The following is a 12,538-nucleotide window of genomic DNA, read 5'->3' on the forward strand; positions in this document are numbered from 1 at the left end:
GACCCTGTTGGCTCAAAGGGATCATATATTTCACTTTTGACGTGCTTTTTCTTCACTGAGAAAAGAGGTGAAGGACTCTCTTTCTGTTGCACTTTGTCGTCCACAGGGCGGAAGGTGTTACAAAATCCTGGGTTAGACAGTCTGCTGGGATGCCCTGCATTTCCAGGAATATTGATTTTAAAACTCTCGAAAGGGCTTGGGCCTTTGCTCCTCGAAGTGCCCAGTAGTGAAGAACTGCTATACGCGCCTGTATTGGTGGAAAAAGACACCCCACTTGTACGCATTTGCTGCTGAGATTCCTTGGCATTTGACTTCTGACTTTCCACCCTGCTGCTTTTTCCTGGCTGGTTAGCACTCTCCTTGCCAGTCAGCTGGGTTATACATGAGCTGGGGATGTCACAGCTTTGGCTTCCTGTGGGCTCTGGCTCCACCTGCTTGCTGCTGGTTTCCTTTTTAATCTTTGGTATCCTAGGAAGCTCAAAGATGTCAATTCTCTTGGGAGGTGGTTTTAAGGGCTGCCTCACAGTTACAGCTTTTGAGCTAGAATTCAAGTTACAGCTCAAGGGTTTTGAAGATGAGTCAGTGGGTGCAAAGTTTTTAGAGTTTCCATTAAATCTGGGCATTTCCTCTAACCTGGAGCCATGCCTGCTCAGGGTAGCTGTATTCGGAGTCTGAACAGACCTGGGTGTCATTGAATATTCTGATCTGACAGTTGCCTTTTCTGATGTAGCCTGTGCAGGGCTTGCTGCAGGCTCAATCCTGCTCAGTGGGGGTGAAGGTGATGAAAACAAGCTCAAGGAGGAGGGTCTGACACGAGTACTCAGCCCTGAGGAAACTGAAGGTCCAGCCACGGAGCTGCTTGCTGTGGTCCCTGAGTGCACCGTACTCAGTTGGGTGTTTTGTCCGGAACCATCATCCACTCTTGAGTCATTTGCTGATTTTCTGTGAAGTGGAGCTACGGCATACAAGCAAACAATTAAGCTTTTCAGTATCTATGTGGACATTGTCACCCAACATTTAAAGAGGTACTGAACTAATTATTTTAAGTTCCACTTTGGTTTGCAGACATACCACACAGTAATAAAGCAGTCCAACAGTTCTTTTGGTCAAATGCTCAAGGTTAATGGTAACCGCATCTTTGAGGTAAACTCTAATGTTTAGGAAATAAATTATTCTGTTCTGTAGGTATCACCAGATTTGTGTCTACTATCCTGTAGCTGCAATCGATAAAAATTACTGTAACAGAAGATGTTATAGGCACTTATTTTAAGAATAAAGCTCTACGTTTCAATTTGAAGAGATTCTTTCCCAATAATACCATCCCAAGGGAAAACACAGCTGAAGATGCTAGCATGTATTCTAGAGCTCCACTTTTGCAAATAAACTTCTTGCCAAGGTCCTCATCACTGCTCTTCAAGTCGAAGTACAGTCCACAGGCATGGCAGGAATACATGACAAATGCCAGAAGAATCGGGTACTAAGATCTCGCTGCTCTATCCAGTCCTCTATTTTTTATAACAAAGCCTGAAACTACAGTGCAGTACTTTTGAAAGGAGAAAACTACCTATTAAAACCAAAATCCTCCAGTAACATCTCAGTTCTGCAACTAAAACAGAGACAAGTAGAATCACAGAATCATTAAGGTTGGAAAAGACCTCAAGGATCATCAAGTCCAACTGTCAACCCAACCCCACCCAACCCACTAACCCATGTCCCCAAGCACCACATCTACATGTTTCTTGAACCCCTCCAGGGATGGTGACTCCACCACTGCCCTGGGTAGCCTGTTCCAATGCCTCATCACTCCTGCAGTGAAGAAATTTTTTCTAATATCCAGCCTAAACCTCCCCTGGTGCAACTTGAGGCCATTCCCTCTTGGCCCCTTCTCTAAAGTAACAAGTGATAGGACAAGTTATAAAAAATGAAGGACTGGACAGAGCAGACATATTAAAATAACACTATTTCAGAGCACACGTAAGAATCTTATTAGACGGATTACTGCTGGCAACTCTTGAATCTATCCTACAGATTCAAATGCTCAATAAGAGGATCCCTATGTTTGAAGCTAAGTAGCCTGCAGGACCAGGGCAGACATGGATGAAACAAAGCAGCAAATTGCACCTCACTCTATGAAGTGCCGAAGCCTTACCTGCCTTCTTCGCCGTCAGCGAACCATCTCTGTTGATGACCACATCCGAACTACTCATCATGAGTAAGCTCTGTCCAGACAGGATACTTCCCAACAGATCGGGCACAGGGGCAGCTTCCGCTTCTCGCTCAGGACTCAAGGCAGACACACTGCTTCTGTATGTTTCAGAGGGGTTATATTTCCTTTACTCTTACAGCACTTGTTCTATACACACACATTACATTAAAAAGAAACCAAAATCAAGGGCATAAACAGAGGTCAGCCAGGGAAGTTCACTTGTAGTTTTGGCTTCACTAGAGTCACTCAGCCCCCATCTCCCTCTGACAACCAGAAGGTGAAGCTTTTACTGACTTCCCACAGGAACACCACAGGATAGGAGAGCATGTAATCACACCAGACACCTTTGGTAAGCAAACGCTTTTCATCTTATTTGAGTGGTGCTCACATGGTGATCACTGTGTATCAAGATTAACTTTCCAGTGCATTTAAGATGCATTTTTGAAGTGTAAACCATTGTTCAGCACTTCAGAGATATTTCCATGCCAGCAGCCTCTCTTCCCCTCACCAAATCACCATCACAAATGTATTCCTCAGGCCTCCACTGCTACCTCAAAAAATGGATGCAGCTTGAACCAGTGTTTAGCACCAGTCAGAATACATACAGGTGCATACTGGTTGGGTAGTGAAGAGCATGGCATAGCAGGAATAACACTGAAAAACACCAGCAACGCTCCCACACACAGGACAACACAAATGCTCCTCTTCATGCATTACTCAATCATATGAAAAAGGTTAAACTGTAAGTTCTCTGTTCTTGAAAGATGGACTGAAAACAGTTTGAGTGTTTTTAGTGTTGGGCTGTGGCTTTGTTTTTCTTTCTTTGCTTTTGTGTTAGTGATATTTTGGGGTTTGCTTTGTGTGGGTTTTTTTTTGGTTTTTTTTTCACAAAGAACTTCAACAGGGACCAATAGACCCAGGTCTTTGAGGGAGCTACATTTCATTTCTGTATGACAACAAAGCAAGCCTTCCGAACATAATGTAAAACAAAAACCTGTAATAACATACAACAGAACGACAAAACAGGAAGGCTAAAAGAACTGGCTGCCCAAGCCAGCCTAGGAAACTCACTGTAGTCCAGGCAAATCAAACCTTCAGAAAAGCTGAATTTCAGCTCAACAGTTCTACCTTCTAAAAAATTGGCATCTCAAATACCTCAGAGGACATGGAAAGCTTCCTGAAAGGCTTCCTTCAAGATTGAGATGGGAAAGGTAAAGAAATATTACAAATTATCATAGAAATATGGTATTCCTGAGCAACTAACCCTTCTCATAAGTCAGACGCACTAGAAGACAGCCATGTAAACCCCTCACACTTTTAATCATTTGAGTTAGCTCCCTCCATGTCTCCTAGTCTTCAGCTCCCTCAGCCTTGTGGTTTTCTTTGACTCAGTTGGTACCTGCCTCAGTCATTTTCCCCATCCACTTTCTTCTCATCACGTCCTGCTCCCTGGGTCCCACCCCTCTGCACTGCATCCTGCACCCCAGTCCTGAAAACCCAGACAAATGACCTTTCTCTCAATTTTCTGAGCTCCAACAAATGGCAGAGGAATTGGGTGAGGTGGGTACGTCCCTTATCTCCTCCTCTGGATGTGAATTAGATTCCCTGACCCTCTCAAATAAGCAAGTGGTTTTTAAAGGTTAACAAGACCGGGTTTTAAAACACACTAATGGGATTACTAAACTATCACAAAACAGAAAGCAAGAAGAGGCAGATCCGGGTGGAAATACCAATTTGAAATTTCAGTGCAATAGTTAGAGATATTATGAAAGAATAAGTGCCTGTACTTCAACGTAAGAAAATAATTCTTGCATAAAATGCTGTGGTTATTTATCTACACATGGGTAGGTACGCACACACAGACTCTTTCAAAATACTCAGGGTAGGATAAGAATTAAACCAGGATGATTACCCAGTTTGCTCTTTTGTTAGAGTCACTGGACAATTAAGAAAAAAAGTAAAATAAATCACTTGATGGATTTTTACCTGGGAAGTCCCACAGAAACAGGTCTAGCTACAGGACGGTGAGACCTCAGTGCTGACTGGGAGAGAACTCTCCTTTTGGCACTCACTGGTGAACCTGGATTTGCTGGAACCTCTTCTTTACTGTTGATAAGACACACACGAACCCTGAAATTGTCTGAATGTTTTTCATGTCACATAGAAAAAGTAGATAAAACTTATTCAGTGGAAAATTAAATTTCACCAACAATAATTTCAGATGCCCCCTCCCCAAACTCCAAAGCTTAAGAGTGGCACAAACTATGGCATAGTAAAATTCCTCCTGAATTTCAAGTGTCTGGAAAAGTGAAGATGGGAAAAGGAGAAACATGGAAGATTCCACAGCTCCATTTAATTCTGCGTGAAAGAACTGTTTATTGTATACCAAATATGCTATCTTCACTTAAATAAATTGATAATGACTGATTAGGATCTGACTCCTTCAGATTCTAGCCTCTAATAGGATCTATAGGGTTATTCAAAGGTTTTCGAGGCTTATTATTTCAGCAAACGTTTTTAAACAAGGCTGATTCTTTCAGAGCTCAGCAACAGCCGACAAAGAAAGAATCGGCCGATGCGTTATTATGAACTGTGTATCCAAAGTTGTCTTCAGATGTGAGATCTACACTCTGCAAAAAGTCACGTGTACAAGCAAACTGGCGCTTGTGAAATTATCAGGTTCCTGATCATAATCCAGACACATCTTACCTTTCATAAGGATCCAACTCATAGGGATCTCCGAACACAGACAGGGGAGCTGCACCAATATCTGCTCTCATCAGACCAAGCGAGGGCTCCGTTGGTTTGTACACGGAAGGAATCAAGGCCCCACGCACAGGTTTACTAAGACCAAGAGTTCTTGCAATCCGGGAGCGAGTAGTAACCTCATTTTTTGCCTGCACAGATACACAGATCGGGTTATTTGTGTGTTAGGGCACGTACGTAACCTGGGTTTAAAGCCTCAAATTCTTCACTTAGGCTAAGTACAGCCATCAGGTTACCACTGTTGGCAGCAGAAGTAGTGTACATTTATTATCTATATTTGTTTTAAAGCATTTGTTAAAGTTCTAACTATGGCCTATATGTCACTTAATCCAGAGACTGCACATATCAGATTTAAGTGACCAGGTAAGTTTCTCAAAATCTTTAATAATGTCATTCAAAATTGCCAATTCCTTATTAAAGGCTGGAGGGACAGCTCTGGCTGTAGGATGTAAACTCTAGTTAAGGTAGCCAAGGACAAAAATCAAGCTGGTGCAGAGCATTCAGTATAGTTCACGTGAGAACACTATCCACAGCTGAACGGCATTTTGAGAGCCCTTACGGATGATTAACTGGTTTGCAGCAACACAGACACAAACATCCGTGGCCTATTAAAAAGAATAGGTGGTGGCAACTTTACAAATGCCTGAAAAATGGCAGATACTGACAGAAACTCACATGCGGTCTTATTCTCCTCTTTTTCCCCCTTCTCTTCTTTATCAGACGCTTGTGCCTCTTCAGCTGTGTCCCTGAACTCTTCTTCCCAGCAGAAGATTTTGTCTGAGTTCTTTTTTTGCCTCCTACTCTCTTCCTCCTACCTGTTGGGACAAAAGACATCCAAGTATGTGGCTAAGTGCTGGCACTGCGTTTTACCCTGTACTCCCCCATTCATTCCCCCATGGCACACAAAGCAGCTCAGAGACCTACAGTGTGCTGCAACAGTATAAAACTGCAGAGCAGAAAAAGTGAAATAATTAGGATTTATTTAAAAGCAACCTTCAAGACCCCTCTGGGCAGAGGCATTATGGGGAAGGAAGAAAATGCACATGGTATACTGCTGTAGCTGCACAGGTACGGCAGCATACAGCTCACCCAGAGTATTTTGTGTGATTCCAGCTTATCTTTGCAGAGCTTTTACTTTTGCAAAAAGTTACCACAGAAGATGTCCGATGGCCTTACCTGTTTTTCTCTTCTGCCTAGTAGGAGCCAGGGGTGTAAGCGGACGCTGGTAGATGGCTGTGTTTAGGCCAGCTACAACTGCCTCAATCGTTTCATCCAGAAGAGAGGACATGAGGTACCTCGGCACGTGCTGCGTGGGGATTACAAGTTACATGAGACAGGTATCCAAAGGCCAGCAACAAGTTTGTTACAAAAGCAATTGAAGAAAAACGGATTTGAGATTCGAATGAGGAGCACTCGCGTCATCAGGCTTCCAGTTAAGCAACTATGTCACCTTTCCCACCTATTGACTGTCACATCAAGGAGAACACGGCCTTGCTCTTCAGCCTCCCTCACTGTTACAAGCCATGGCCAGCCTAACTCTGACTCTTTAAATGAGAACATTCCCCAGAATTGACATTTCCTCAATGAAAAAGTTCACTTAAGAACTTTCCCAGATCCACCTGACTGACCTCTGTCTCATCACGCAGCAAAGTGAGATGAGCAAAGACCGAAAAGCCAACACAGTACAGGTCCCCTGTCTTAACCTCTTCATTCTTTAAGTCAGATTTACCTAATGCTGTGAAACACATCCAGAGGCAGCGTTTCAAACACAAACCTCCAAGAACTCACTGAAATGGCAGCTGAGTCCCCCTCCAGAGCATCACTGCACTGTGATAAGCAGGAGCTGCTCCTACAAGGTTCAAATTCCTCTTCCTCTTTATACTCAAGGGTCAACCACATGTAAACCCACACAGTTGAAGCATATGGATTCTGAACCACCAGCCTCAGAATGCTAACTCAAAGAATCCCTGCTTGGCAAACACAGCACAGGTTTGTTCCCTCCTTCGTCTGGAAAGACGTTAAGAGCGCGTTTCTCTCAACAGCTATGTTAAAGTTGGCCATGTCCACACCAACCACATTTCCGAAAATCTCACAGAATCGCAGAATGGTTTGGGTTGAAAGGGACCTTTAAAGATCATCGAGTCCAACTCCCCTGCTATGGGCAAAGACACCTTTCCTACCCACTCTCCTTTCTTCAAGAATTGACAGCTTCATATGACGACAGCAGATGCAAACATGCCTCTGATATTACTGATTATTCACACCGCTAACTTTCTGCCAGAGCAAACACATCAGATCCTTGTACATTTACGAACTGTGCACGTGGCACAAGCGCTAGAGAAGAATGGCTTTAGAGTATCTGGCGGTGGCAAACAAGCTTCAAACTGCAAAATGTCTGAAAACAGAATATGCCAACAGAAATATATGCTTCAATTCATCTTACTATGCAAGTAATGTCGCCATGCTTCCCTGTTAGTGTCACTAATGCATGCTCCAAACTATTTTACCAAGCTATTTTAGAACACCACTGTTTTCAGTATCATGGGTGCCAATAAATAGGATTTAAGGTTCTCTGATCTGGAGGAGAACAGAACGGAGTAAGAAAAGCCCTGAACATTAGCCTAAATATATTTATTTTTCCAGAAGGACCTAAAATAGTGTGTCTAGTTAACCACTAGTTTAGGCACCTACAGAACTGCAGGTGAATTGCAAGAACTGCCTCTCTGAATACTAAAGCTTTCCAAGGATCTGAAACCAGCATCCCTCTATGCTTTGAGGACAACAGCTTAGACGCTCCTTAACCAGTGGAATTAAGCTTCACTCAACTCAAGGTACGAGCTAGGATAAGATGCACTTTCAGTCAGACTGAAAGGGAATAAGTAATAATGCCCTTCTGGGTGTAGTTTGTCATATCTCTGCAGATGGAGAAGTGGAGCTAGGAACAGCTTCTCGAACGGGAAGTACTGGGCTCCCAGGCTTACACCAGTACGCAAGTCCCCAGGCACCACCTTTCTCATCTGCTGGAGACAGCTACACGCTATTTCTAAAACAACAGCTAGGGACAGAAAGAAAAGCACTAGTGGTTACCTTGCAAGGCCTTTCACCTCAAACAACACTCTGCTACAGTTATTTTTTTTCAACATATAGCCCTGACAGCTCAGATGTGATTGCTTAACAACAATGCATCAAATCATTCATCAGGTTTTTCTATTTTATTAGTTCTTCTCAAGTTGAAACTAAAAGGCCTGGCTTTGGAGACAGGGGGGCTGGCAGCCAAATAAAATGACCTCCACCAGAGAGGACACAGTGAATTGAAAGACTGCTACAGTACTCTGGGAAGTCCTGAAACCAAGGAGAAAAACCATGATAAATAAAAACAGAAGGTGAGCTAGATCTTCGTTCATGGCACCTATTTCAAACTGTACTTACTGCGGTATAGTAGCAGGAATCAGATAATTTGGGATTTGCTACAAATTTATTTCTTCCCACTTTACAATGATTTTTAATGAGAAATTTAACAGATAAACTCTGGGGAGATAACTAACAGTAGGCTGTTCTTCCCAACCAACGGGAAGGCAAGATAATGGAAAATCTTTTCTTTTTCCCCACAGATTTTGGCATTTTGTTTTGCTTCCCTCAAGCCTGTCTTTATTTACCTTTCTCTCTTCTGCCTGAAGTCACAGAATACAGAAGTGTAGCTCCTGAAGTTGAAGCACTTCACAATCTCAAGTGCATTTCCTTCTTCCTTCTCACCTGACCTTTACCACTGGATTACAAAGGAAAGCTTAATCTGCCAAACCTCCGACATCCAACTCAGACTTTTCCCAGTCTGCACTTCACACTCCAAGGAGAGCCTTTACAGCAGACCCAACCTGAAATCCACAGCCAATTCATCGACTCGAAGAAATACTTAGTTTCATTCACTCTTCCCTTCTCCCTCTTTTCTACATTTTCCTATCTTTGTCAAAAAACTGACTTAATACAATCAAACCCAAACCAGCATGTTATTGTCAGATGAAACCAAGTTAATTTTCGTAGAACAATGGAGCAATTCAAGTCAGACAGGATCTCGGAGCGTCCCGCAGAAGGGTCTGACCTTTCTGTTCACCGGTCAACACTGAATTCAGACCAGGTTGGTTAGGCCCTTCCTCATGCAGGTGCTGAAAGCCACCAAAGATTTGAGATTTCAAAACCTGTCCAAGCAACCTGTTTCCACAGTTGACCATCCCCAGGGAAAAATGTCAAGTTTCTCTTCTTTATGTCAAGTCAGATCCTCCTCTTCCTTTCAAAAGTCATAGAATTCCACATGTTTCTACCAAAATAACAGCAGCATTAATGAAGAACCAATTAACACATCCCTGGTCCCATGGAGGCTATTGACAGGCTCTGCATCCCCAGTAAGTCACCGTATGCTCCTGTGCCGTTTAAGGCTTTTGGTATTTATGAGAGTGACAGGTAGAGGGCTTTGGCTAAAGCCAGAGGGCAAAGCAGGCAGGAGATCCCCAAGTTTGAAAGTTCTCAGTTTGCAGCATACTAATTGTTACCTAAAAGATCATCATTAATCCAGCCAACAAAAACATCCAGAAACATCTTGGACACAGCCATTTTCAGTAAACAGTTCAACGAGTAAAGGATTTGTCAGACCCTGGGTATTTGGGGTACTTCTTTGCATAGATTCTCTGGTACGTGCTACTGTGGTTGAACAGTCACTGCCACACCACTGAGGACACTAGCCTCTGGGTTTTTTTCTCTTCAGTAAGATGCTGATTTTCATAAACACAGAAACCTTACAAATATTAAATTTTTCTCTTCAATATGGCTGAAGGTGGCCAACAGGTTGTAGTGCTATGGGAAAGGGGGGTAGGAGGACAAACAAGCAAATACACAAATGTCAAATAAACACGCCCTATCTCCACAAAAAAAGCATGCTAAAAAAGCAGAAGTGGTGCACAAAACGTGCACTAGCAGTCACTGGGAATAAAAATAAAATTTTGCTCACAACTGAGGTGATAAAAATGCAGATTAAGAGAGGAAGCTACTGCAGACTTCAAACTAGAGAGTCTCAGTCATGTGCTGCACTTAATTTGCACATTCTACATCTCAATTTAAAAGAACTCAACTCCACGACTAACCATTGTGCTATGGACGGTCAACACAGACAGCTGAGCTACTTAAGGGGGGACTTATTTTAACTCTTCCACAAGGTTCTTCCAGAGGCTCATTAGCACATACTTCTAAATACCTGAATTTGCTGTGCTGTTGTTATCCGGTTTCTGTTCACGGTTGCTCTAACGCGTTCGCTCTGACGAGTTCTGGCTATAGCTCGGGTTCGGACATGAGGGCGTAGCCTACTGGTAGTAGGAGTAACATCAGCCACAAGGGCAGCAACCTCTTCTTCACTGACATGATCTGTATCTTGAAAGAAAAGATGCCTAGGTCACTTGTCTCTCTACAAGTGAAAGCATTTCAAGAATTTTGGACTCCCCCAAAAAAACCCAACCAGTATTCCCTTTCTTAAACCAAATCAGCCCCAAAGGCAAACGCTATCCTCTCAAAAGGAAACGAGCACAGACACCCCTGCTTCAGACTGTAACACAGAAAGATGATTTTCTAGGTAACAGCAATTGCTGCTACCTTGGCAATCTGAGGTCGGGATACTAAGAAGTTCTTTCCAATGTAATACACTGCAGTTGCACCAAGGTGCTGGGCTTGCCTCAGGAAGGTTAAAGAATGCTTATAAGCAGCAGCTCCACAGGTTGTAACTGCAGCTGAAAAATCTCAATCAACAAGAACCTCTTATCAGTCAAGAGTTCAAGTCAACTTTTCAGGTTCAAGAGAGAATGCCTCTCAAAACAATTATTTAAAGCAGATAAAAACAGGGGTTAAACATCTCTTCAAAACAGCACATGCCTCTAAGTCAGGAGAAAAATATTTACTTTAAGCGGATAGCACGAAACCCTTACCTGCAGCAGCACTGGCACCCATGGGGGCACAGGCTGGACAGAACCATTCATCTACAGGGACTTCACTCAGGGGTGGATTAAGGCATTCCATATGATACCTTGGGAAAAGAAGAGTAAAATAAAAATCAAACAGTGCTCCTGACGAAGGGAAGAGAGCCTTTTGCCTTTTCTCCACATGCTACATAAGGCAAACACATTTTCTTAAGCTTGAAACGATGGCGTACACATCTGCTTCTAACAGTCTCCAGAGAAATGACACTACCTGAGAGTTACAGAAGGGTCTTCAATTCTAGATGGTATTTTGATCACTTTTGGCTCAAAAAAGCTCAGAAAAGTGAACGTTTTTCCCTTGCTGTGTGGTGTATCGCTTGCCATTTGAACTCAAGATGCAAGAAATATTGCAGAGCCAAAACCGATGGTGGCAAAGAGAAAGGGGAGAAGTATGGAGGTGTTGGGGAGACAGGGAACACCACCAGTTTCCTGCAAACCAACGTAGTGTTAATGTTACTGGAACTTACAAATGCTTTATTTTGCATGACTAGACACGGGTCAGCTGCAATGCCTCGTTATGCTGAATAAACGCCTTGCATCCCACATGTACCTGGCATGAGTAAGACAAGCGGTGATGAGGATTTCTGTGTAACTGCAAAGGCAGGGTGCAGAGCTTTGGTCAGCCACTGGCTCCGCACAGCTGCCTGCAGGACTGGAGACTAACCACGCTGCCTTCCAGCACCATTCGGCTGAGAACTGTGCTCGTCCTTATCGAATCTCAAAGGGAAAGAAGGAACACGCCGCTCCCTTAGGTGGGTCTTTTGAAAATGTTCCTTAGGCAAGAGGCTGAGCAGCCAGACTGAGCAGAGCGGCTGCCCAGGGAAGCCTTTCAACATCACCCAGCTTGGGTCCCGTCATTTGTTCAATTCCATTTTCAACAATTACAACCCAGCCAAAGCGACACATGTTAGGAGAACAGAGTTTCTGAAGCAACTCATATTCAAGTTACAGTGCTAAAAAGAATTAAAACAGATTTCCCAAGTAAATGAGGTGCTTCTCGTGAAAACCAAGTGCTTAGACCAAGTTCTCTAGGCAAGGAACCTGGGGACACCACAGCCTTCAAGGAAGAGTTTCAGTTTCAAATCAGCAACATTTCTACAACCAACTTTGCTCTTTTTCTAAAAGGGGAAACTCTTCTGTTATTTCTGGAGTACAGTGGTTAACTCAGAAACAAGTAAAGGAAAAAGACTGAAGCTTTCTGTTTCACCTTCCTGTGCCAAAATTCCCTGCCTGATAACATATCTCAGCACCTGGCCACAGAGTAAGGAAAAGGGAAAAACATTCATCTGATGCTCTAATCCCATTTTATAGCAATACAAAAAAAAAACATGGAGAGAATACAGCTGTTAATCTACGTTCCACTCATCACCCCAACTTCAGATAATGTCTTTCAGTCCTGTTCCCAACCACGCCGTGATAAAACCAATTTGGAGCTAAACTGTCAAGACCGTAAATGTTATGTTTATACTAAAATGTATTGTCAATTAAAAATGGAATATCATGTCCTTCTTGCATTAAAGAGTACATCTCAGCAGACGAGATTTCACACTCT

At 43.1% G+C, this 12,538-nt stretch overlaps 1 protein-coding gene across 1 annotated transcript in view; it reads right to left on the minus strand.

The window, feature by feature from the left end:
- The window catches only part of PHRF1 (PHD and ring finger domains 1), a 25,781-nt gene that overhangs the window by 6,856 nt on the left and 6,387 nt on the right, over positions 1-12,538 (minus strand). The window contains 8 exon segments of the mRNA XM_010077063.1: positions 1-955; positions 2,150-2,304; positions 4,193-4,312; positions 4,916-5,103; positions 5,648-5,787; positions 6,149-6,278; positions 10,215-10,387; positions 10,936-11,033. The exon segment at positions 1-955 is cut by the window's left edge and continues 16 nt beyond it. Of these exon segments, the coding sequence (XP_010075365.1) occupies positions 1-955; positions 2,150-2,304; positions 4,193-4,312; positions 4,916-5,103; positions 5,648-5,787; positions 6,149-6,278; positions 10,215-10,387; positions 10,936-11,033 (1,959 nt within the window).

Source organism: Pterocles gutturalis, unplaced genomic scaffold, assembly GCF_000699245.1.
Source record: "Pterocles gutturalis isolate BGI_N339 unplaced genomic scaffold, ASM69924v1 scaffold18563, whole genome shotgun sequence".
In the NCBI taxonomy this organism is placed as follows: domain Eukaryota; kingdom Metazoa; phylum Chordata; class Aves; order Pterocliformes; family Pteroclidae; genus Pterocles; species Pterocles gutturalis.